General features: G+C 43.3%; 1 protein-coding gene across 1 annotated transcript in view; it reads right to left on the bottom strand.

Moving 5' to 3' along the window:
* DDX10 (DEAD-box helicase 10) overlaps positions 1-18,334 on the bottom strand; it is a 258,829-nt gene extending 240,495 nt beyond the window's left edge. The window contains exons 1-5 of the mRNA XM_080643092.1: positions 18,047-18,334; positions 4,419-4,479; positions 3,220-3,350; positions 2,089-2,247; positions 950-1,070 (exon numbers count right to left, since the gene is read on the bottom strand). Coding sequence (XP_080499218.1) covers positions 950-1,070; positions 2,089-2,247; positions 3,220-3,350; positions 4,419-4,479; positions 18,047-18,232 — 658 coding nt within the window. The 5' untranslated portion in view covers positions 18,233-18,334. The remainder of the gene's footprint in view (positions 1-949; positions 1,071-2,088; positions 2,248-3,219; positions 3,351-4,418; positions 4,480-18,046) is intronic.
* Between the last annotated feature and the right edge of the window lie 8,712 nt (positions 18,335-27,046).

Genomic DNA, 27,046 nt, shown 5'->3' with positions numbered 1-27,046 from the left:
AATCCTATGTAATAAAAGCCTAATATGCTAAGTGTCTGGTTGTCCATTCAACCAATCAAAGCGTAATATGCTAATGATATGCTAAGACTGCTCAACCACTCACTATGACATGCACTGATCACCATGGGGCAGACGCTCCAACTGGTAGGTTAGCTTGCTACTGGGGTCCGGCTGATCGGGACTGAATGAGACAGGCCGGACATACCCTGGAGCCCTCCCGCGGTCCCTCCCTGGCTGGCCAACCTCCCGCGTCCTTCCCCAGCCCCGATCGTGCACTAGTGGGGTTCCTCGGCCTGGCCTGCACCCTCTCGCAATCCAGGACCCCTCAGGGGATCCCACAGGCCAGTCTAAGGGACCCCATTGGTGCACGGATTCATGTACCGGGCCTCTCGTATTTAAAATATACATTAGGCTAAATACAATGTGGCATACTGGTTGATCTTAGAACAGAAAAAGTATATTAGTGGAAAAAATGGTGAAATCCAAATAAAGTATGGAACTTATATAATGTACATCTCTTAGTTTTGACAAAGGTACCAGTTACATGTTATACTAGGGGAAGCTGGAGGAAGGGTATAGAGGGACTCTGTATAATCACTGCAACTTTTCTATAAACCTAAAACTATTCCAAAATAAAAGCTGATTTAAGAAAACACATTAGATAATATCAGTGGTGACTGTAACTTAAAAGATTTTTTAAAAATTCTAAGTGTCACATATTGAAGTATCTACTTTCATATGACTACTTACATTCTTCCAACTAATTCTGATTTTTTAAATCTAGTTGTACTCTCCGGGTTTAAAACCCATATGCCAAAAAATTGTTTCAAATTATTTCTCAAGTTGTCTTTAATCAAAATATTTATTGAATAAAACATTCCTATCATTAAAATTTATGAGGGCTCTCTCCTAAATCTGAGATTTTTTTCATTATAAATTCATTACTCACCTAACATTTGGAGATTAGTAGCATGAAAACATATTGTTTCATCCATGTGTTGAAGAAGCCGACCCGGTGTGCAAACCAGTATATTTATGTTATTGATCCTCTCAGCTTCATGTTTCAGATCCTGAAAACAGTTGTTTCTTTTTATTATACAAACACATCACCGAGCAGCCTGTGTAGCAAAACTGTAAAAGCCATCTGCATATGGCATTTCATCACAGCAATGTAGATACTCTAGAAATAAATGTAACTTCTCCTTCTATTTCTGAAACACATCCAAATTTCTGGGCTAAAGAAAATTCCTTAATGAAGACCTAAAGAGTGCTATGTTCCTCTAGATTCTTAATCATATGCAGGATTTTGAGGCCATGAGAAATATAATACGAATGTTCCAAGTCTTGATTTCCTCTTAGAATTACCAAAAACAACTTAAATGCCAGAATTACTCCCAGGTTCTCTGACACCACTCACTGCACTTCATGGACTGAAAAAAAAAAAAAAAAAAGAGCTCATCTCTCTATATTCTAAAAGTTCTTCTTGAAATGAGAACCACAAAATGTTCATGATTAAAGTTCATGGGTGATAGGTACACGAGTATGTAAGGGTCTGTGATGCTATTTTTTCTTTTTTGGGTATGGCTGCATATAAACTCAAAAATTCAAGCATTTATCCTTACAGTCTAGCGAAGACTAGCAAAGACAAGCATTCCAGGTAAACCACAAGGTAGCACACAAGCTTAGCAGCAGGTTTTACCATGACCTAAAATAAACATTCCTCAAAACTATGTCTTCCTTTCTTCTGCTAACCCAGCAATATTCTGAATTACTCAACCTCTTACATACCTTATTAAAAGAAAATAGTCTACATACTGAAATGGTTCCTTTCTCAATGTATATTAACAAATAGAATTACAGGTTGGTTAAAGTAAATTGGTCTCAGACACCCTGACAAATGGACTTTCTGGGCCAACAAAATGGACAACCAGACTCTAAATGACAATGACCACACCAGGATGCTACCACCTCCTATCTAGAGAGCCAGACTGTTGAGAAGAAATCTCCACCCCTTCCCCATCAGCTGCCATGGTGCTCCAAATTAAGTTATAGAAAAAAAGAAATAAGGATAAGGACAAAAGGGCAAACCTTCCCACCAATGATGAGACCAGCAGAAAAGTCGTGATTCTTTCCTATTTTTCGGAGAACCTCAAAGGTCTGATAAGCTAGCTCTCTCGTAGGTGATATAATCAGAACCCCCAGACCATCTGTTGAGGTCCACTGTAGACGATATAAGGCTTCCAGCACCTGAAAAAAAGGCAGCAAATTCATGTTCAGTAAGTCCTAAGAAGGCAGCTTTTGAGTGCTGAGTCAACCTTGCCCTCCAAATCAGAGGCACATTGCAAGCAGAAAGCATACCAGTCACAAGTATTTTCCAATCAGAAAGAAGAAACTGTTTACTTTGTGTGTGTTTTCTTCCATCCATCAGAAGCATCCTCCCCCAAATCATAGAGGGAAGGGAAAGTTCAGCTGTTGTGAGAGCCATGCCATGAGCACACTGGCAATCAGAGAAAGTCCTGCACAGCCCAAACCCTTAAAACAGATTTCAGAAAAATATGTCACCATTTTCTGAACAGAAACCACATCAAAATAAACTCATTTTGTGTCACTACTATAGTTACACAGTGACAGTTTTTTTATTGTGGAGTCACATCATTATAAAAATTAGGATTTAAGAGAAAAATGGTTTTTGCAATACTTGGAACAAAATCTTAAAAGTGATTTTTTTTTTATGAGCCAATTATTTTGAAGGGACTAAATTATGAAACCAGCTGCATAACTGAGATATTAAGTCAATTCCTAAGAGGCTCTATTGTTTTAGTGCTATAAAGGATAGATATCATTTCTCAAAGAGTGACCCAATCTTCTTAAAATGAGCATATGTCAGCTTCATCCTAAACAAATGGCAAGTATAAATGCAACTGGCAGATTTGCAAGGGGAGCGCAGCAATAGCCTCCCTCGACTGTCATTCAGCAGAGCAGAACCATTCTGACCTGCCACCCTGAATGGCTTGTCAGACACAATAATTCACTAAGTAAATTACTGACTGCTATGTTAGGGCCAGGGTGAAGAAGAAGACACCTGTCTGATAAAGCTTGCATTCTAACCAGGGAAATTCAACATGAAATAACTCTTGACATAGTTAGCTTCTATCTAGGCACAAAATGTTCTAAAATAACATAATAAAGAATCTGACCCAATATGAATAAGCTACTTACTGGAACAAGGAAAGCCAAAGTCTTGCCAGATCCAGTTTTGGCAGCTCCGAGGACATCTTTACCTTGCAAAGCCAACCCAATGGTCTGCTTCTGTATCTCAGTTACCAAACGGTACTGGGCTTCTTGCAAACCTGCAGGTGTGAAGAGGAGAATAACACTCTAGAGAAATTCCTATAGAATTGTGGGCTGAACTGTGCATATGTTGAGGGCCCCTTATATGTTGAGACCCTTAACCACCCAGTACTTTGGAATGTGACTGTATTCAGAGACAGGGCCTTTAAAGAGATGACTGAGTCAAAAACAGCCCTTGTATTTGGGTAGGTCCTAATCCAATCTGACTGGTGTCCATATAAAAAGGGCAAATTTGGACAAAGACATGAGAGATGTGAGTGCAGAGAGATAATTCCATGAAAAGGCATTTAAGAGTCTCTTAAATCCTAAGAACAGAGCGGCCATATAAAGCCAAGAGAGGCCTTCTGTAAGCCCATTATGACCCTCCGAAGAAAGCAACCCTACCACCATCCTGATCTTTGGATTCCCAGCCTCCAGAACTGAGAGAAAATAAATTTCTTTGTTTAAGCCACCCAAGTCTGTGGTTTTTTGTCTAGTGGCACTAGCAAACTAAAACAAAAGGTATCCCATTTTTGTTTGTTCTCCTGCTCATATTAACATAATTAGGCTTCATTTTAATTACACAGAGGCCCTAGCATCTTCTTTCATGACTACTGTTCTTTAATCCAGAAAGTATGAGAATGACAAATTGGTAAAACTTAAATGGCCCTGACCGGTTTGGCTCAGCAGATAGAGTGTCAGCCTGCGGACTCAAGGGTCCCAGGTTCAATTCCGGTCAAGGGCATGTATCTTGGTTGCGGGCACATTCCCAGTAGGGGGTGAGTAGGAGGCAGCTGATTGATGTTTCTAACTCTCTATCCCTCTCCCTTCCTCTCTGTAAAAAATCAATAAAGTATATTTTTTTAAAAAAGGAAGAAGAGGAAGAATCTGGCTTACATATGCCTAGATTCTTCTTATAACTAAACTTAAAAAAAAAAACTTAAATGAATAGTTTCTTGTCATAGGTTGTCATGGTATCAAAATTACTTGCTGAAATAAAGGTTTTTCAGGTTAAACTTTCTATATCTGTTGTCATTTATAAAAAGCATCAAGAAATCCAACATGTTCCAAGATCATCACTTACCTACCTTTCAATGTTTTTTTAGACAAGGGGAAATCTGAAAATCTTGTAATTTCATTTACATTTATCTAAAAAGAAAAAGAAGACTTTGTCAAATAAGGCAAAATAACATACTAGATAACTGATTTGTCTTACAATAAAACCATTATTTATTTATTTGGGGAGCTAGAGGTTTACATTATGGTGCCTAGCTTACCCCTGGTACTACAGGATTAAATTCAATCATGAGTTCTAACTGAAAACCATTATTCCTTTTGAAAGGAAATATGCCTTGAGGAAGCTGTTATCAAAAATATAAGGTTGTAGCCCGGCCAGCGTGGTTCAGTGGTTGAGAATTAGACTATGAACCAGGAGGTCACGGTTCAATTCCCAGTCAGGGACCATGCCTGGGTTGTGGGCTCAATCTCCAGTAGGGGGCATGCCGGAGGCAGCCGATCAATGATTCTGTCTCATCACTGATGTTTCTATCTCTCTCTCCCTTCTCTCTTCCTCTCTGAAATCAATAAAAATTAAAATGTAAGTTCATAATAGCTTTAAATGGTAAAAAAAAAAAAAATTCACTCAACACATACTACTACCTTGAACATCCTTCATCTCTAAAATGTTAACATAGTAAGTTATCACCACGTCAATTTTAGGAATAAAATTTACTTTCAGACCATCCTTCAAAGAATTATCAGTTTAAGAAATAAGACACAAAAAGACTATAAATAAATCATAGAAAATGTTGAGAATAGTTCTATTTACACAGTTTGGAGAATAGATTTAAGTTAGTTGGAGAAATATATCTTGTTAGCACAAACCTTTCAAAGTTTAACCATAAATCAGTGGCATGCGAAATCCAATCTAACAACTACTCATTTGGGAGTAAAGGAGGGGCATTATTTAGTAACTAGTAGTCCTGCGCACTAATCCATGCGCCAGTAGCTCACCAGTAGCTCGCTGCCGCCCTCCAGTAGCTCTCCAGCCGCTGCCCCACCCTCCTGTAACTCCCCATAGCTTGCTGCCCTGCCCCCTCCTGTAGCTCTCCACCACCCGATTGCAGCTCGCTGCCCCACCCTCCTGCTGATCCGTGATCCAGTCTTTACGTAGTCAGTCATTACGCTTCACGGTGTAATGGCCATTTGCATATTACATCTTTATTATATAGGATAACCAGGGAAGTGTCTCAACCACACTCTGATGCCTCAATAAGTAACATTTTGTCCTTTAACTTTACATTATCTAAATGTGCATTACTGATGTGCTTCATTAGCACCAACCCAATTTTCTGAATTTCATTTAGGCTGCTCAGGAGAATTATTTTATTACACATGCTGAAAGCAAAAACTACTGTTCAGATATGAGAATAGGCTGACAAATTATTCATAATTCACAAGAGGGAGAGCCTGCATTTGTAAGTTTCATTTATTTAAATTACACTCCAGGCAATAAAAGGATGACAGCTTGTATTTCATTTTACAATCTACACATTTTTCCCAAGATTTTTACTGTAGTCCAGACAGGTTACTCTTGGCCTCCAATGCTGAAAACAGAAATATTAAAACATTGCCTTAATCCCTACAAATCACTCCAGGTAAGAGAAGGCAGAATCAGTGTACTGCATTAGAAGGAGAAAATTACCTCATTTAGAAGGTAATCTTCTAAACAGGACACTAAAATTAGGTGCAGTCCACCTTGGTACTTGTTTTCAGAGAATGGGATGCTTACAGAAAGAGCTAGACAGGCAACATATTCTTCAATCCCTCTTAGAAATACAGCATAGGCAAAGTGGGCTCTTCAAACGAATACTTCTTTCTAAAGTCTGTTAACCTCCTAAATGAAGAGTCTGGAAGGATAAAACATGTCCAGCACTCTCAGCCATGACAATGTAAAACTATACACCACAGTCTTAGAAAAAAGTCACCAAAAAACTGAAGGACATTGTTATCCTGCTAATGATCTACAACAGAAGTATGGCTCAATCCAATTTGGTACCTATTTTTGCAAATACAGTTTTACTGGAGCACAGCTACAACCATTCATTTACATATTGTCTATGTAGTTGTGACAGACAGGGTATGGCCCACAAAGCCTCAAAGATACTGTGGGTTCAGTTCCAGAACACTGAAATAAAGCGGGTACTCAACATAGCAAAGTAACCTTTTTGCTGGTGGAGGACCTTGCCTTCAATTTGTAAAAATGCAACACCTCCCTAGCCGGTTTGGCTCAGTGGATACAGCCCTCAGACTGAAAGGTTCCAGATTCGATTCTGGTCAAGAACATGGACCTCGGTTGCAGACTCAATCCCTGGTCAGGGCACATGCTGAAGACAACCAATCATGTGTCTCTCTCACATCAGTGTTTCTGTCTCTCCCCCTTCCATTCTTTCTAAAAATCAATGGAAAGACTAGCAAAAATTAAAATAAAAATGCAACATCTGTGAAGAACAATGAAGTGAGGTACAATAATAAAACAAGATATGTCTGTATTGACTATCTGGCCCTTTACAGACAAGGTTTGCTGACCCTGTTCTAGAAGATTCTCAATTATATTCCAAGAAATATAGTAAACCTCCCATGTTGCAGACCTCAATTTAACGGACTTTGGATTTAATGGACAAAATTTCCGGTCCGTATGTCCTATGTGAAAGTTAACACCCTGTTAATTTTTAAATGCTTTTAACCAAGATTTGCTTATAATTAAATTAACAGGTTATTTTTTTGTTATTAATTCACTGTTATTTTTAACAAATTTTAGCAAATAGGACATATTGGAAAACACACTGTAGTAATTTTGCTGGCATAAATAAATATTACATATCTACAACTATATTCTACATATTTAAATCCATGAGTCACTGCTCATAAGCAATGTTTGGCTAATGATTAGCATGTGATCACACCTCATCACGCGAGATAATTAGTTCTATTGCTGTGTGATGTGACTTTCTGCAGCAGTTTTTTGTGTTTTTGTTTAATATGTTTTTATTGATTTCAGAGAGAGGAAGGGAGAAGGAGAGAGGGATAGAAGCATCACTGATGAGAATCTACTGATCAGCTGTCACCTGAATGCCCCCTACCAGGGATCAAGCCCAGAACCCCATGACCTCCTGGTTCATGGGTCAATGCTCAACCAACAAGGCACACCAGCTGGGCTCTGTGGCAGTTTTAATGCGGGCTGGCCAAAATTCAGACATGCGCTAAACCACACCCCAGCCATGTGCATTTGTTCACTCACAGTGACTGGCAAATGCAATACTGCTGTAATTAACCTAGTTATTAATAACAGGAAAGGAGCAAAGGAAAGGCCAAATATTATAGGCATGTCATTTGGGCAGCTTTGTCAGGAAGCTACAGTTTAACACTCCCTAGGAAGCAGCCACTAATCTATATCTCCCGAAGATTGCTGGCAGAGGGACTAGGCAGGAAGAAAGATAGAGGTATGTCCAGTAAAGTTAGTGGAATTAGCGAAGGTGCTTCTGTCAGTCACACCTGGGAAAAGAGGTCATTGGCCAAAATGGGCATGGCCACTGCAAGCCTGGGAAGATGTGGGATACTTAATTCCCTGAACAAAGGAGTTTGCTCTCTCGGCTCTTTGGGGACTCTTGTTGCATGGCGATGCTCTCTTGGCTCCTCTGCCTACACAATGGACTAATGGACTACAGATAGCCTACTGCTGAACTAGACGAGCTTGCAACATGGAACAGAAACTCTGGACACTAGCTTTGATTTTAGCTCTACTGAATCCCCAGCTGTACTTCTTCCAGGACTGGGTTAAGGGAAATGGGACTTTAGAAACTCAGGGATATAATTTCACGCAAATAAAAATCACTCATCCTCCCGTGCAAGTCTCAGAAAATTGTTTTTCTTGAGATATTGTAAGGACTCCACCCCCAGCATTCAGTGGGGATTGGGATACACAACTTCCACCGATAACAAATGCACCCAATTACTAGACCTATTCAGTATAATTTTAAAATTACTGTAACACATGTAGAAAATTTTTCTGTAAAATTAAGCTTTTCATACATATTTAATTTTAATTACACAAACATGTACATAAGTACAAACAGGTAAACTAACTAATTTGTTAATTTTTTAACATACACATTCAGAAAACCTCCCCTGAATTAGTCCATTATGTCAAGGTATTACTGTACTTAGAAACCACAGCAGAAGATGGATATGGTTCCTACAAACAAAATAACACCCTTACCCATTTCCTTCATCCCTTTCTTTTCCTAGAAAAATCACCCCTGTCTTTCCAACCTTCACACTCATTCTAAAATCTGTAGTACTCTTCCACAATCAAAGAGCGTACGTTTCAGTGATGGTACCTGTTAGACTAAGAACGTTGGTGAAAAAGTGGAAGGGGGCAGAGTGAAGAATAGAGTGGATATCACTTAACCATTCTCCTATTACAGGCACAACTTGTTTTATTGCCCTTCACTTTACTATACTTCACAGATGTTTGTTTTTGTTGTTAATCCTCACCCATGGATATTTTTTCCACTGATTTTCAGACAGAGTGGAATGGATGGGGGTGGAAGAGAGAGAGAAAGGGAAAGAAAGAGAAAGAAACATCGATGTGAAAGAGACACATCCACTGGTTGCCTCCTGATCGTACCCCAACCCGGGCTTGGGAACCCGTGCTGGGGATTGAACCTACAACCTAGATACATGCCCTTGACCAGTAATTGAACCCGGTAATGTCAGTCCACAGGCCGACATTCTAACTACTGAACCACACTGGCCAGGGCAATGTTGTGTTTTTAACAAATTAAAGTCAAGACACTCTATCAGCAGCAAGATTACAACTTGCTTTATTAGGATGAATCTGCCTATATACTTATTACAATTCCCTTTTTTCTCACAAAAAAGAATAATGTTTTTACATCCCAAACCTAGTTTGCTCCACCTATTGCAATCAAGAGAAAAAAAGCAATCTGTCTCAAATTATACACACAAAATTCTGATTAAGGGAAAAGAAACCTGGATTAGGATGCAGAGTGCTGCCTATAGAGCACAGCTGATTACGATAAAGTCTAAAGCAATCCCAGGTGCAGAGAGTTTGAGTCATTCAGCAACAGTGAAAACAGTTGCTCAACATCTCTCAAAGCTTCAGTCCCCAACCGCTCAGGACACACCCCTTATGTGGTGGGCATTAGAAATACATCACCCAAATCTCCCACTGTGGGGGCGGGGGAGGGGCATCTGGCTGACAATGTCAAGCCATCTCTCCCTAGATTCACCACAGAAAATGCCATGCTTCCCTGGCCTGCTCCCAACAACTGAACAGCGCAGCAGTAGGACTGCAGACCCATTCATTCCATCAAGAAGGGAGATTCCTTGAATGGGCAACTTTGGCACCATCTGAAGCTTTCTTTGAACTGTGCTGCAGGCAATGACTCTTCCTACCTGTTCCTCCTTCCATCCTCTCTCTTTTCCCTCCCTATTTCTGTTCCCTCTACTTCACCTTCACCAACATTTCAAAAAAAAAAAAAAAAATCCCCAATTTACTTCATTCCATCTTGGCATCTGCCTCTCAGAGGACTCAAGACCTAGACTATCCCAATAGTCTCCTACCTGGTCTCCAGACCATTTATATGTTCTCTAACTGACCCCCCCCCCCCAAAAAAAAAAAAAAAAAACACTCCAAACTGCTTCCAGATACAGTCTCTGAGGATGGCCTCTATAAATTTCCTATTGTTGCTATAGCAAATTACCACAAACAGTGGCTTAAACCAACACAAATTTATTAACTTACAAATAAGTCCAAAATGAGTCTCACTCAACTAAAGTCAAGGTGTTGGCAGGGCTACATTCTTTCTGGTGGCTCTAGGAGAGAATCCATTTCCTTGCTTTCTCCAGCTTTTAGAGGCTGCTCACTTCCCTTGGCTTGTGGCCCCTTTCCATCTTCAAAGCCAGCCAGCAATGAACAGGAAGTCTTCTCACTTCACAGCATTCTGACACTGACTCTTCTGCCTCCCTCATCCACATTACATTTAAGAACCCTTAGGTGATTGATTGGATAATCCAGATCAATAGCCCTATTTTAAGGTCAACTGATTAGCAACCTTAATTACCCCTTGCCAAGTAACTTATTCTGGGGATTAGGATTTAGACATATTTAAGAGACCATTATTCTACCAACAACAGCCTCCTAAACCATTCACAGTCCACCTCCAACCCTCTTCTCCACCCTCATCAATACAGGAACACAAACCACACTCCAAGGAGTATTTTCCCCCTTCAAGGTACACTGTATTTTCCCATCTTTTTGTATTTTCTAATGTTGCTTCCTCCACTTACAATGTCCTTGCCAATATTTTTTACTGGAGAACACATCATTCAAGAACTAGTTCCAAACCAAGCTGGCGGCATAGGTAAACACCTGAACTTGCTGCCGCGCACAACCACTTCAAAACTACAACTAAAAGACAAAACGGACATCATCCAGAACCACAGGAAGGCTGGCTGAGTGGAATTTCTACAACTAGAAGGGAAGAGAAAAGCACACTGAGACTCACAGGAACTGCGGAAGTAAAGTCCAGAGGTACAGAGGCGCGCGCGGAAAGGGCTGGCAACTGAGTACGTGGCTGGCTTTTTCAATCGGCAGGGAGACACAAGCTCCCGACTACTCTGAACTCCAGTTCCCGGCAAGACTCTGGGGACCCAGACTCATATGGGGAGAAACTGGACTGTCTGGCAGCAGGAGGAACTCAAGGGTGGCTTTCTCTCAGAGGTGCTTGCAGCGATTACCGAGAGACACTGAGACCCGGGGGCCTCTTAGGGCAGGGCTGACAGGAAGCCATTACAGTTTGCTCCACCCTGAGACTCCGCCCCATCCAAGCTGTGCACGGAGGCTTTTGCATATGAATGGCCTGGTCCTTTGAAAACTAAACTTACCTAACAAGCTGCAGCTGAGTCAGAAAGACCCAGAACATCCAAAGGAAGGCCCAAGGCCCCAGAGCAGCTTGCATTGCTTCACAGCTGGGCCTCAGCTGGGCACCTCCAAAACCCAAACAAAGAAGAGGAATCTGCAGATTTCTCAGTAGCTCCTGCTGGGTGGCCTCAGGCAGAGGCTAAATTAGCACCTCCTTGGAGATCCAAGAGCCAGTGTACCCAGGGGTCAGAGCAGGACCATCCAGATTACAACTCCTCAGATCCATAAGGGACACACTCTGGGGGCAGACTCAGTGAGCACCAAAGCCCCACTGAAACAAGTCTTGCCCCATAAGGGAGTCTCCAGCACAGAAGTTCTCCCATTGTAGACACAGCTGATCCTCACAGCCAACTGGTCAATTCCTCCCAGTGATACCAACAATAATCAACGCTTAACTACAACAAGACTGTGCACACAGCCCACAAAGGGATGCACCAAGAGTGTCCACCTCAGGTAACTGAGGAGGCTGATCCACTGGGCCCTATAGGACACCTAGCACACAAAACCACTCTATCAACTCAGGGAAGCAACCAAAATGCGGAGACAAAGAAACAGGTCACAAATTAAAGAAATGGAGGAAAGCAAATGACTGGATATAGAGTTCAAAACCATGGTTATAAGGTTTTTCAAGAATTTTCTAGAAAAGGCCAATAAATTTAGTGAGAACCTCGAGGATATGAAAAAGGACCAACTAGAAATTAAGCATACACTGACTGAAATAAAAAATAATATACAGAGATCCAACAGCAGATTAGAGGATCACAAGAAGCAAGTCAAAGATTTGAAATACAAAGAAGCAAAGAACACCCCACTGGAAAAGCAAAAAGAAAAAAGAATCCAAAAATATGAAGATAGTGTAAGGAACCTCTGGGACAACTTCAAGCATACCAACATCAGAATTATGAGGGTGCCAGAAGAAGAGAGAGAGCAAGATACTGAAAACCTATTTGAAGAAATAATGACTGAAAACTTCCCCCATCTGGTGAAAGAAATAGACTTACAAGTCCAGGAAGCACACAGAACCCCAAACAAAAGGAATCCAAAGAGGACCACACCAAGACACATCATAATTAAAATACCAAGAGCAAAAGACAAAGAGAGAATATTAAAAGCAGAAAGAGAAAAACAGTTAGTTACCTACAAGGGAGCACCCATACGACCTGTCAGCTGATTTCTCAATAGAAACTATGCAGGCCAGATGGGAGTGGCAAGAAATATTCAAAGTGATGAATAGCAAGAACCTACAACCAAGATTACTCTAACCAGCAAAGCTATCACTCAGAATTGAAGGGCAGATAAAGAGCTTCAGATAAGAAAAAGCTAAAGGAGTTCATTACCGCCAAACCAGTATTATATGAAATGCTGAAAGGTATTCTTTAAGAAGAGGAAGAAGAAAAAGGTAAAGATAAATATTATGAACAACAAATACATATCTATCAACAAGTGAATCTAAAAATCAAGTGAATAAAAAATCTGATGAACAGAATAATCAGGTGAATATAATAGAAATAGGGGTATAGAAAGGGAGTGGACTGACAATCCTCGAAAGGAAAGGAGTGTGGGGGGGTGTGGGAAGAGACTGGACAAAAATCATACACCTATGGATGAGGACAGTGGTGGGGGGAGGGTGGTAAGGGCATCCAGTGGGTGGGAACTGGGTGGAGGGGAGCTATGGGGGGAAAAAAGAGGAACAACTGTAATAATCTGAACAATAAAGATTTTTTTAAAATAAATAAATAAAAATTTAAAAAAAGAACTAGTTCACGGCTACAACCACTGGACAGTTTGCATACTACACAAAGGCCTCTAGTAAGGCTGAGGTGGGGGCTGAAATCCAACCCCAAGCCAGGCCTGAGGCTACAACCACCAGGAGCAAGGGTGCCCAGAAGAAACACATTTTTCCAATTCATCTGGCCAGATAACACAACCTTTTTTCTCTTAATTACACCATCCTCTAAACCAGCACTGTACATATTTATTACATTTGTCAAAATGTATCAATCCCACCCACCTCCCTAGGGTCACAGACATGTTTTTTGTTTTGTTTTTCATCTATTCTGTCAAATTGTTTCAAAATGTTTCTGAATCAAATTGCTCAGGCTATTAAGTACCACCTGTGTACTACAGCAGTGTAACAAGTTTTTTGTATAAATGCTACCATCTGAGGGGTCACAGGCTGAGGGTCTGCCCCTTAGTTACCTCCAGAATAACAAATCTGCTTTGATGCACTCTGGTATTTGTAGCCCTGGCAATTGATTTCACTCTGCATTTTTCTATTGACAACGTCTTAAAAAAATACTTCTAAGATTTAAAAAACTAAAACAGAATAATAAGAAGGAAAACTGCTCTTTCAATTTAATGAAAAGATTTAAACATCTGTGCACTGCAATACAGTAAGTGTAGTGGGTTGGAGCTCTGGCATCAGACTTAGGCTACCTGGGTTGGAACTTTTACTTTTTCACTTTGTTTAAATTATTAAACCTTGCACAAATTATTAAACCTTACTGTGCCTTTAAGTTTCCTCACCTGCATAATGGGAACAATCTCATAGGGTTATTTGTTATTTGAAGATATGGCAAGTCAACACATGTAAATGCTTAGTAAATATGAGTAATCTATATATATATAAAAGCCTAAGCGACCAAATGACCAAACGACCCATCGACCAGTCACGATGACGGACACTGACCACCAGGGGACAGACGCTCAACGCACAGGATCAGGCTCCCTCCTGTCTGGACTGGGCCTGCAGGGATGGGGCCAAAACCAGCTATCCGGCATCCCCCAAGGGGTCCCGGATTGCGAGAGGGCACAGGCCAGGCTGAGGGACCCCACCGATGCATGAATCCATGCACCAGGCCTCTAGTTTAAAATAAGAAGCCAAAAAGAATGCACCAGTGTTATCAACTCAAATAAACCCATCTGGAAAAGGTCATTGTGCACCAAACAATATCTAAACACCCGCTCTAAACACCAGCTGAGCACCTACTCAAGGATAAGCACTCTATGACCAGTCTCTGGGGAGAGCAAAGCAAATGTAATGATTGAATCAATGGTCTCTGACCTTCAGAGGTTTATGACCTGGTGGGAGAGTTAACAAAGAAGTTAAAGAAGCCAATCATCACAACCTGGTGATAAATACTGTAATAAAGGTGTATACAAAATGCTACAGAAACACAGGAGCCCTAACTCCACTTGGGGGGAGGGAAGAGAAATTTAAATCTGAGAGGACAAGTAGGTGTCCCTAATGTGGAGGAAGGGGATTTCTCACTGTAGTGGGGACATCAAGTACCAGGACGAGAAGCATCAAAGAGCACGAACAATTCACAACACTTCAAGTTGTTCTTTCATGTATACCTATCACAGACTGCTTGCTTTACATACATTACCTCATTTGAGCCTTACAAATTGTAGTTAATAATCTCGTTGAATGAAGAAACTGAGCTCAGGAACATTAAGAAATGTGGCTAGTCAATACCCAAACTGAGATTTAAATCAGGTCTTCTTGACCACAAATAACTTATTCTTCCACTGGACTAGAGCATGTTGATAAGTTAATTTGTTTAACCATTTTCCTGAAAGTAATTGTGAAGCAAGGAAAAGTTTTGTTCAGGAGTTAAGTGACTGGATTTTCATCTTGGAAAAACATCATTCTAGCAGCAATATGGAGGCTAGATTAGAGGGGGAGAAGGCATAAAGGCCAAATCCCATCAGTCACCTGTTTTAATAATTAAAGTTCTCCTGGAACTAGTGTACACCCATTTGTTTAAATATTTCCATGGAAGCTTTTGTGTTACAATGTCAGGGTTGAGTAGATCCACCCTTCTGACCTGCAAAGCTGAAACCATTCACTACTTGGTCCTTTACAGAAAGTTTGCTGGCCACTATTATAAGCAATAGCTACTGTAGTAACCAGGCAAGAAATGATGGGGCCTGAACTAAAGCACAGCAGTGGGAATGGAGACACATTTGAGAAATTTAAGATCACCAATGTGACTTAGGGGATATAAGAGTTGTAACAGGGAAATCTCTAGGATTACTCCTAGGTTTCTAGCTCAGCAATCTACTTAGAAGGTAGGCTAAGATGTGGCAGGCTAAATAATGATCCCAAATATGCCCACAGCCTAACCCCTGGAACTGTGAATGTCATCTTATATGGTAAAAGTGACTTTATACATGTCATTAATAATCTTGAGATGTGAAGATTATCCTTGATTATCTGGTGGCCCCAGAAGTGTCCTTATTAAAAAAGAGCACAAGTAGATTTGATACAGAACAGCAGAAGGCAATGTGTCCAAGTAGGCAGATATTGGAGTGATGCAGCCACAAGCCAAGGAACACCAACAGCCAGCAGAAGCTAGAAGAAGCAAGAAATCCATTTTCCTCTAGAGGAGGGTGGGGGAACGTCATTTAGTCTGGCCCTGACAAGGCATTAGGAGTGAGTTAATTAAATGTTTGACCAAATACTAGCAGGCTAATTTTTAAGTTGACAATCTTGTATGGTCTGCGAATGTTATAAATATCCAAATGGCCCTTGGCAGAAAAAAGGTTCCCCCTCCTGCCCTAGAGCCTCCAGAGTGTGTGCCCATGTTTTCAGATTTCTGGCTTTCAAAATAGTGAGAGAACAATTTTCTGTTGTGTATGGTAAATGAGAACATGGGCCCCTTCCCTTAGAAAAATACAGTGAAGGCCATCAGTATGCGGACTGTGAGACCTTGGGAGCCTGGCCAGCTCCTTAGTCAAGAAAACAGCTAGTGTTTTGATCTCACACACATACCCTTCTCCCTGTATGCCCTGTTTTCTAAGTTTTCTGTACTCTATAAAACTTTGTGTTGGGAAAGTCTGGATGGCGGTGAAACAATAACGCCAGCCAGCCGCCCCGTGCAGGCCGTCCAACTTAGCAGTTCAACTTCACTGGTGGAAGCTGGCGTGGCAGTAAACTTCACCAGTCAGCCAACACCGGTGAGCACTTAAGTCCTAATAAATCCACATCTTTCACAGCCAGTCCTCCAGGTTACTTCTCTGGGAATCTAAGAACAAACTGCTAAGGTTTTCTGGGACTTCAGCACTTTGCATAACATGTTTTAAGCCCCTGAGGTTGTGATAAATTGTTACAATGGCAATAGGAAATTAATACACAAGACTGAGAATTTAGAAGAAAAAGATAATGAGCTCAGTTTTGGCCTTGTGGCATTTAGGGTATACTAAGACACAGGTAAAGACATCCAGCACAGTCAGAATAAAGAAGATATGAACTCAGAAGAGCTCTGGGTAGAATACAAGAAGCAGCAGTCACTGGTCCACAAGAACAAACCATGAGATTACACCAGGGAAAAGAACAGAGTGGGAAGAAACAAGGGCTGAGGCTAAACCCCAGAACAATTCTAGTCTTTGATGAAGAGTCAAAATTTACAATCCATTAGTAATTTACAATGGTTTCTTGAGATGCTATGTATATAGCAGCAGTAGTAATATAACAGCTAATATATGCAATATTTATGTACCAAGCATTGTGCAGAATGCGTTGCATGCATTCTTACTAACTCTCCACAACTTGTAAGGTAAACATTTCTATGCCTTTTATAAACAAAAATAGGGAAGCCAACAGAGTAAGTAACTTGCCCTAAGTCACTCAGTCATCTGATGAACAAAAGCTAGGATTATTAGATCACCATCATCTCAACTCAAAAGCCAAAACACACTCTAACCTTACTGTTGATTTAAGAGTTTAAAGAAAAGCTATAGCAGCACAACACATGGTGACTTTAAGTCCAGAAATATCCCACATGTTAAATTCCTGATTATACTGCACTAGAAGGGAGCAATCACTGAGAGGCTGAGTGAGGCGGTTGAAAGTCACAGACATGGGAATTAGGGGAAAGGAAAAGAGGGGTACTGACAGCCCCAAAGAGCCTGATGGGGAAGAGGTCAAGAGGTCAAAATATCTACTAGGAAACTCATCTAGGAATATCAGCTGCCATGTGGGATGGTAGACACTAGAAACAGACCCGAAGTCTAGTTTTTCTTCCCAGTTTTTGAATGGGGACATAAGGCAAATAGAGAGAATGAGACAGGCACAGGAAGGAAGATGGATGATGTTGAGGCATGCAAGTCTGGCATGGTGGTTAAAAGCAAAAGCTTGGAATAAAAAAGACATGGGTTTAGGTTCCAATTCCACACCGCCTACTACTAGTAAGCTTGGGACAAGTTTCTTATCTTCTCGGAGCCTCAATGTTTTCATCTGTAAAATGAGGATAAAAGCCATATCTGAGATCAAGCCGTGAATGTGAAACACATGGTAAGTGCCTTAAAACGTTGGTGTCATTACCGTTATTGTCGTTAGCATTATTATGTATATTCCTGGAACTGTTACAGCGTTAATCTCCCTACCCTTTAAGTACCACTGCATTTCCATCTTGACCAAGAACAGTGTGGTGAGCAGGAGAGCGGCCAGGCCTCACAGGCGGCCTAGGCTGTGGCTCCCAAAAGACCACCTGTAGGGCCTCCACAGGGCCCCCAGTGTCACCTCTCACCCACTCCCTTCCCCGGCCCAACGGACAACCGGCTGACTCCCCAAGTCCAGTCCCCAGTGACCGGTCCGCACTATCGCCTCCGCAGCCCAGCGCCGCGGCGACACGCAGCCGGTCGCCAGCCCACCCCGCGCGCCTCGGTTGCTGGCCCGCGCCCCCTCCCCGGCGCCGGCCTTACCTTCCCGTAGTTCAGCATGAGGCGGCTGATAACCTCGCGCTCGACCTGCCACTCGGGCTTCTTCAGCTGCTTCCTCAACTGCTTCTTTTGACTCTGCTTATGGCTGTGTTTCTTCTTCCAGCGATTGAAGCTCCGCACCGGATCGGGCCGGGCTCCCGGACCCCGAAAGTCGGTAGTTTTGCCCATCGCGGCGGCGGCAGCGGGAACCCAGACCACCGCACACGAGACTCCCCAGGCCAGGCGAGAGGACGCGGAACCAGCGTGGGGAAAGTTAGGCAACGGCGCATGCGCGAAACCGGAAGCCCGCCCCCGAGTTTACCCGGGGCACGCGCCGTTGCCGGCAAGGAAAAACTGGACGGTGATTGGTGAGTTGGGAAACGCAGGGCGGAGCAAAGCAGTCCCAGGAATATGGAGGCGGAGCGATCTGAGGAAGAGGGCGGGGTTCAGTCCCTACCAGAGGGCGTTGACTCTTTAAATGAGCGCTTCCACAAGGTTGTTGTTACTATGGTTACGTCAGAACTAGTAAACACCTAAGGCTGTTCACGCGCGCGCTGGGTTTACACATCCTCAATCTGTAAATGATAATTATAAAACTTGTTTTGCATATTTCGGCCCAGAGACCCAAAGGATTTGCCCAAAAATCAAACAGCTAGTTCATAACTTCTGATTTCTATCCACTGTAGGGAGCCTCCCTAGGAATAAAAGGTTTTCCCTTTTTCTGACCTCAGACTCAGCAGCAGCAGGTAACTGTAGCAGAGGCATACTGAATTTGCATTAACATTCTATTTATGAAGACAAAATGATAACTAAAAGAGTTAAAAGAAACATTGTTGGCTATTTAAGTGAACTGGCTTTCAATGAGTGATTTTCTGGCACATTTACCTAGAGTGTGCACAGGTGGGAAAGGAAAACAGGGAGGTTAGGTTCAAAGTTCACATGGAGTGTTTGGGCTCTCAAATTCCCTTTTCAACTCCACGTGACTACCCCAACCACATGACTATCCCCAAACAGAAGATCTTTAGGGGGGTGGGGGCGTGAACTAGAGAATCGCCACACTCAGAGTCACTAGATGTGGTATAGACTAAAGCTCAATAAGGAGAAGTTATATAAAAGTACTAGTGATGCGGTGCATGAAATTCGTGCATGTTAAAAGGGGATTAATTAGAGGAAATAATTTAATATTGCTATTTGCCCTTGCTCTATAATAGAAGTGTCAGAGATGAAAGAAAATTAGTAAAATGTATATGAAAACCTTCCTCCTGTCAGAGTCTGGGGCTCACCACGGGACCCAGAGTCAAGTCCCCGCCCACCCACATGTACCTCAAAATCTCATGAGACCCAGACCTGGCCACGCCCCCCCCATTGGGCTAGATCCAGACCCCGCCAGTCCCACCCTTGTCCAGCCATGCCAGGCAGGGGGTGTAGCCTCAGGACCCCTTGCCTGGCGCCAGGACAGGGGGCGTGGCCTGAAGTCCCCCAGCCCAGACCGGGGTGGGGGGCATGCCTTGAGGTCCTCCGTGAAGCCCCGCCAGGTGAGGGACACAGCCTGAGATCCCCTGTCAAGCCCCGCTGAGTAGGGCACATGGCCTGATGTCCCCCATCAAGCCCTGCCAGGCGGGGGGGGGGGGGGGGGGGGGGGCAGGGGGGACCACAGCCTCAGATCCCCTGGCCCAGCACCGGGGGAGGGGGGCGCAGCCTCAGGTCCCCTGTCAAGCCCCACCAGCAGGGGGATGCAGCCTCAGGTCCCCCATCAAGTCCCACTTGGTGGGGGCACAGCCCAAGTTCCCCCGACCCAGCACTGGGGTTGCACCTTGAGGTCCCCCATCAAGCCCCGCTGGGTGTGGGGCACGGCCTGAGGTCCCCTGTCAAGCCCCACCGGGCAGGGGGTGTGGTCTGAGGTCCCCTAGGGCAGGGGGAGCAGCCTGAGGAAGCACACCTTGAGGTCCCCCATCAAGCCCTGCTGAGTGGGGGACATGGCCTGAGGTCCCCTGTCAAGCCCCACAGGGGCCGGAGAGGGCATAGCCTCCAGTCCCTGCTGATTGCTCGTTAAGGCTCCTTATGGGAACTTGGCCTCAGCTGTGGGTGTAGCCATCTTTGTGATGGAGTGATGGACAATTAGCATATTCCCTCTTTATTAGATAGGATAGATTAGAATGTTAGACAAAGCTATATTTTTTACAGCACCTATATTTAAATGTATTTTCTCAGTACTAATTTGGCATTACTCTTTTGGTGTGGAATTTTATATTTTAAATCATTTGAAAATATATCTCTAGGAAACTACATAATAGGAGTAGAGAGCCTAATGAAGTATTATTAGGCAAACATTCTTGTAACTACCACCTAGGTCATGAAATAGAGCTGTGCCCTCCATTCCCTCACAATATTTTGAGCTCTTCTTTCTGTTCTGGCACCTCAAGACATCTAGACTAATCCAGTGATTTCTCTGACCTATCCCTAAAATAAGCTATTTCTCCAAATAACTCTGGTTCATTTGATTAAAAAAAAAAAGAAGTATTGCCCTGCCCGAGTGGCTTAGTTGGTTGGAGGGTTGTCCCACACACTAAAAGTTTTCTGGTTTGATTCCAGGTCAGGGCACATACCTAAGTTTTAGGTTCAATCCCAGGTTGGTCTGGGGGTGTACGGGAGGCAACTGATTGATGAGTTCTCTCTCTTTCTCTCTCTCTTTTCCTTCCTTTCTCTCTAAAAATATCAATAAAAACATGTCCTTGGGTGAGGATTAAAACAAAAAAGTATTTACAAACAGAGATCTGGTTGACAGTTATGCTCATCATTACTGGGGTATCATTGTTTTTATGCTTTTTCAAAGAAAAGACTCTTTTTTAAAATGTTTTAAAGTACTGGAAGAAATTAAAGTCTTTTCAGAGTTTTAGAGACATAGGTAAATTGAAGCATTATGATGAACAATCACAACTATGTAGAAATTTACAACACAAACTAACTGATGAATAGTATTAAATGGGATACCAATGTGCAAGGAACTAATATTAAATCTCCCCACACACAAATTTAGTATAGGGCCTACCCCCACTGAATTGTTGCCTCTACTTATAGTAGCAGTTAACAGGAACATTTCCAAATCCTTTTCTGCCCTTTGGGAGTGTTGTGCATAGTGGTCAAGGTAGTGGAGAATGAGTCTCAAAATTCAAATATGTTAAAAACTACTTAATGTCCTCAATGTCCCAACTGAAAGCCTGTCTAGGGCTCATTTCTACAGAAAATAAGTTATTGGAGCAAATAAGCATGGAAACCATTCTAAAGATGTCATTTTATTCAGTTAAGATATGAACAATTTAAATTCCAAATTATTAAATCCTAATGACTTTGGAATGTGATATTGAGTTTTTAATTGTGATAAAAACTTTGAATTTTCTATTATAAATTTTATTTATATAACAAACAAAATGACTTCTATTAAGAATTCTATTTCATTATTTTAACTAGAGGCCCGATGCATTATCTTAACTACTCGAGCAAGAGTAGGCTTTCCTTCCCATGGCTGCCGGCACCAGCTTCCCGCCGGCACCTGGAACCCGGGTTTCCCTCTGGCCGCCAGCAGGCACCCAGGACCTGGACTTCCCTCCGGCCACTGGCAGGCACCCAGGACCCGGGCTTCCCTCGCAGCCCCAGCTTCGTCCAAAAGGCCATCCAGTCTAATTAGCATATTACACTTTTATTATTATTATTTTTTAAAATAAATCTTTATTCAGATTATTACAATTGTTTCTCCTTTTCCCCCCTATAGCTCCCCTCCACCCAGTTCCCACCCCACCTTCTGCCCTTACCTCCCCCACACTGTCCTCATCCATGGGTGTATGATTTTTGTCCAGTCTCTTCCTGAACTCCCCATACCCCTTTCCCCCTGAGAATTATCAGTCCAATCCCTTTCTATGCCCCTGATTCTATTATATTCACCAGATTATTCTGATCCTCAGGTTTTTAATTCACTTGATTTTTAGGTTCACTTGTTGATAGATATGTATTTGTTGTTCATAATTTTTATCTTTACTTTTTTCTTCTTCCTCTTCTTTAAGAATACCTTTCAGCATTTCATATAATACTGGTTTGGTGGTGATGGACTCCTTTAGCTTTTTCTTATTTGTGAAGCTCTTTATCTGACCTTCAATTCTGAATGATAGCTTTGCTGGGTAGAGTAATCTTAGTTGTAGGTTCTTGCTATTCATCACTTTGAATATTTCTTGCCACTCCCATATGGCCTGCATAGTTTCTGTTGAGAAATAAGCTGACAATCTTATGGGAGCTCCCTTGTAGGTAACTAACTGTTTTTCTCTTTCTGCTTTTAAGATTCTCTCTTTGTCTTTTGCTCTTGGCATTTTAATTATGATGTGTCTTGGTGTGGTCCTCTTTGGATTCCTTTTGTTTGGGGTTCTGTGTGCTTCCTGGACTTGTAAGTCTATTTCTTTCACCAGGTAGGGGAAGTTTTCAGTCATTATTTCTTCAAATAGGTTTTCAGTATCTTGCTCTCTCTTCTTCTGGCACCCCCATAATTCTGATGTTGGTACGCTTGAAGTTGTCCCAGAGGCTTCTTAAACTATCTTCAACTTTTTGGATTTTTTTTTCTTTTTGCTTTTTCGGTTGAGTGTTTTTTGCTTCTTTGTATTTCAAATCTTTGACTTGATTCTTGTGTTCCTCTAGTCTGTTGTTGGGTCTCTGTATATTATTTTTTATTTCAGTCAGTGTATATTTAATTTCTAGTTGGTCCTTTTTCATATCTTCGAGGGTCTCGTTATATTTATCGGCCTTTTCTAGGATATTCTTGAAAAGCCTTATAACCGTGGTTTTGAATTCTATATCCAGTCATTTGTTTTCCTCCATTTCTTTCGTTTGTGATCTGTTTCTTTGATGCCACATTTTCATTGTTTCCCTGAGTTGGTAGGGTAGATTTGTGTGCTAGGTTTCCTATATGGCCCAGTGGGTCGGCCTTCCCAGTTAACCTGAGGTGGACACTCTTGGTGCACCCCTTTGTGGACTGTGTGTACAGCCTTGTTGTAGTTAAGTCTTGATTGTTGTTGGTATCACTGGGAGGAATTGACCTCCAGGCCAGTTGGCTGTAAGGATCAGCTGTGTCTACGCTGGGAGAAGTTCGGTGCTGGAGACAGCCTTATAGGATTAGACTTGCCAAATTGCAATAGCCTCTGTGCTCAGCTTGGATGGGGTGGAGTCTCAGGGCGGAGCAGATAGTCTTGGCTTCCAGTCAGCCTTGCCTTTGCGCACGCCTCCAGACCTCTGCCTTCCCCAGCTCCCGAGTCTCCGCCTGAGAGTCCAGATTCTCCCCACAAGAGCGTGGGTCCCCAGGGGCTCGCCTGGAACTGGGGTTCAGTGCAGTCAGAACTGGGGTTCAGTGCAGTCAGGTGCTTCCAACTCCCTTCTGCTAGGGAAAGCCTGTGGCAACCTCCGCAGCCTTTGTGCACACTGGCGCGCATGCCTCCAGACCTCTGCCCGCCAGAGCTCCCCCGGGTCTCCCCCAGGTCTCCGAGTCTCTGGGTGCCTTTCTCTCTACCTGACAGTCCAGACACCCCTGTATGAGCCTGGGTCCACGGGGTTTCGCCCAGGACTGGGGTTCAGTGCAGTCAGAACTGGGGTTCAGTGCGGTCGGTGGCTTCCTTCCCCCTTCCGCCAGAGAAAGTCAGCCAGGCTCTCAGCCACCCTTCCTCTCTGCGCGCACAAAGACCCTTTGCCGTACCTCCAATTCTCTGTGAGCTTTTCTCTTTCCTTCTAGTTGTAGAATTTTCACTCAGCCAGCTTTCCTGTGGTTCTGGATGGTGTCCGTTCTGTCTTTTAGTTGTAGTTTTGAAATTGTTGTGCGAGGCAGCAGTTTAGGTGCTTACCTATGCTGCCATCTTGGTTTCTCTCCACTTTTATTATTATAGATGGTTTTGTTTTCATTCATAGATACAATGCCTTATCTTTCTAAAATATTAATAATATTTTTTTGAATATTTATTTTGCTCTCTGCTTGGTTTATTAGTTTTAGCTTCCAGCTCTTAAGTTAAAAAATTTCTTCAAGTGTTTGGTGATCTTTGGTTATCTATATATGTAAAAGCTTAAGCGACCGAAAGACCAAATGACTGAGCAACCAGTCGACAGGTTGCTATGTCGTGCACTGACTACCAGGGGCAGACACTCAATGCAGGAGCTGCCCCTGGTGGTCACTGCGCTCCCACAACCAACTTCCCGCAGCCAGCCAGCCAACCTCCCGTGGTCCCTCTCCCCGCCACTGGCAGGCCCCAATCACCCTGATAGGGACTGGGCGAGACAGCCCCAATCGGCCCTAATTGCCAGCCAGGCCGAGGGACCCCACCCGTGCACAAATTCATGCACCGGGCCTCTAGTTCTTTTATATTTGAGTTAGACTGATTAGAAACAATGGTGCATGAAAGAGCTGTTATATTCAGGTATTTCTCTTAGAGCAGTAGAGATGAAATTCATTCCATAGAGATGAATTTTCCAGGTTTGTTTGTTTATTTTTTCCTTCTGTCTGAGGCATATATATGCCTGGCTGCTTCAGCTTTAGGAGAAAAATGAGAGTTAGACCTGAGAGCCTCATTGTTCTGTATACCTCACAAAAATTAAAAACAGTTACTTTAAAAATTGTGGTAAAATATACATAAAATTTACTATTTAAACGTTTGTAAGTATACAGTTCAGTGGCATTAAATACATTCACATTGTTGTGCAACCAATATCCAGAACTCTTTTCATCTTACAAAACTGAAACTGTATACCCATTAAACAAAAACTCCCCTTTTCTCCTTCCTCCAGCCCCTGGCAACCACCATTCTACTTTCTCTGTGATTTTGACTACCCTAATTATTTCATGTAAGTGGGATTATACAGTATTAGTCTTTTGGCACTGGCTTCATTCACTGAGCATAATGTCCTCAAGGTTCTTTCACATTGTAACATTGTCAGAATTTCTTTTCTTTTAAAGGCTGAATAATATTACATTGTATTCCTGGATGGACACTTGGCAATGGCGAATAATGTTGCTATGAACTTGGGTGAGCAAATATCTTTTCCAGATCCTGCTTTCAATTCTTTGTATATATATCCAGAAGTAGAATTGCTGGATCATATGGTAGTTCTACTTTTAAATTTTTTGTGGATGTATTTTAAAAAAATTTTTTTAGATTGATTTCAGAGAGGAAGGGAGATGGAGAGATACTAGTAGAAACATCAATGATGAGAGAGAATCATTGATCGGCTGCCTCCTGCATGCCCCACACTGGGGATCAAACCCACAACCGGGCATGTACCCTGATTGGGAATTAAACTCTGACCTCTTGGTTCATAGTTGGATACTCAATTACTGAGCCACACCTGCCAGGCTTGTGGATGTATTTATATTTATTTTTAATTACTCCTCACCCGATGATATGTTGTTATTGGTTTTTATTTTATTTTTGTTAATCCTCACCTGAGCATATTTTTCCATTGATTTTTAGAGAGAATGAAAGGAAGGGGAGACACACAGAGAGAAACATCGACATGACAGAGACACATCAATTGGTTGCCTCCTGCACTGCGACCAGGGCCAGGGATTAAGCCTGCAACTGAGGTAAGGACCCTTGACTGGAATCAAACCCTGGGCCCTTCATTCAACAGGCTTACACTCTAACTAAACAAAACCCGTTAGGGCTGATTTTTAGAGAGAGAGAGAGGAAGGGAGGGAGGTGAAGAGAGAGTGAAAGAGGGAGAGAGAGGAGAGAGAAACATTGATGTCAGAGAAAAACATCCACCAGTTGCCTTCTGTACATGCCCCAACAGGGGATTGAACCTGAAACCTAGGTATGTGCCCTTACCAGGAATGGAACCCTCAACCTTTTGCTGCATGGGGTGATGCTCCAACCAAGTGAGTCACGGGCCAGGGCTATATATATCCTTTTTGTTAAAAATTTTAAATCCTCACCCCAGAATATGTTTATTTTAGAGAGAGAAAGGGGGAGAGCAAGAAACATTCATGTGAGAAATATCTATCAGTTCTTTCCAATGGAATTGAACCCACAACCTTTTGTTGCACGGGAGGACACTCCCACCAACCCAGCCACCTAGCCAGGGCTATGCTATCTAATAAAGAGGGAATATGCTAATTGTCCATCACTCTATCACAAAGATGGCTGCACCCACAGCTGAGGCCAAGTTCCCATAAGGAGCCTTAACAAGCAATCAGCAGGGACCAGAGGCTACGCCCTCCCCTGCCCCTGTGGGGCTTGACAGGGGACCTCAGGCTATGCCCCCTCACCCGGCAGGGCTTGATGGGAGACCTCAAGGTGCACTTCCTGTCCTGGTGCTGGGCTAGGGGACCTCAGGCTGCTCCCCCCACCCCAGCACCAGGCCGGGGGATCTCAGACCGCACCCTCTGCCCAGCAGGGCTTGACAGGGGACCTCAGGCCATGCCCCACACCCAGCGGGGCTTGATGGGGGACCTCAAGGTGCACCCCCAGTGCTGGGTTGGGGGAACTTGGGCTGTGCCCCCACCAAGTGGGACTTGACGGGGGACCTGAGGCTGCATCCCCCTGCTGGTGGGGCTTGACAGGGGACATGAGGCTGCATCCCCCTGCCGGTGGGGCTTGACAGGGGACCTGAGGCTGCATCCCCCTGCTGGTGGGGCTTGACAGGGGACATGAGGCTGCATCCCCCTGCCGGTGGGGCTTGACGGGGGACCTGAGGCTGCGCCCCCCTCCTGGTGCTGGGCCAGGGGATCTGAGGCTGTGGCCCCCCCAACCCCTGCCTGGCAGGGCTTGCTGGGGGACATCAGGCCATGCCCCCCACCCAGCAGGGCTTGACAGTGGATCTCAGGCTGTGTCCCTCACCTGGCAGGGCTTGACAGAGGACCTCAAGGCATGCCCCCCACCCCGGTCTGGGCTGGGGGACCTTAGGCCACGCCCCCCGTCCTGGTGCCAGGCAAGGGGTCCTGAGGCTACGCCCCCTTCCTGGCATGGCTCGACAAGGGTGAGA

The sequence above is a fragment of the Plecotus auritus genome (assembly GCF_963455305.1).
Source record: "Plecotus auritus genome assembly, chromosome: 9".
Classification (NCBI taxonomy): domain Eukaryota; kingdom Metazoa; phylum Chordata; class Mammalia; order Chiroptera; family Vespertilionidae; genus Plecotus; species Plecotus auritus.
Note: the sequence above shows the minus strand (reverse complement) of the source record. Positions and strands in the feature narration are given on the sequence as shown.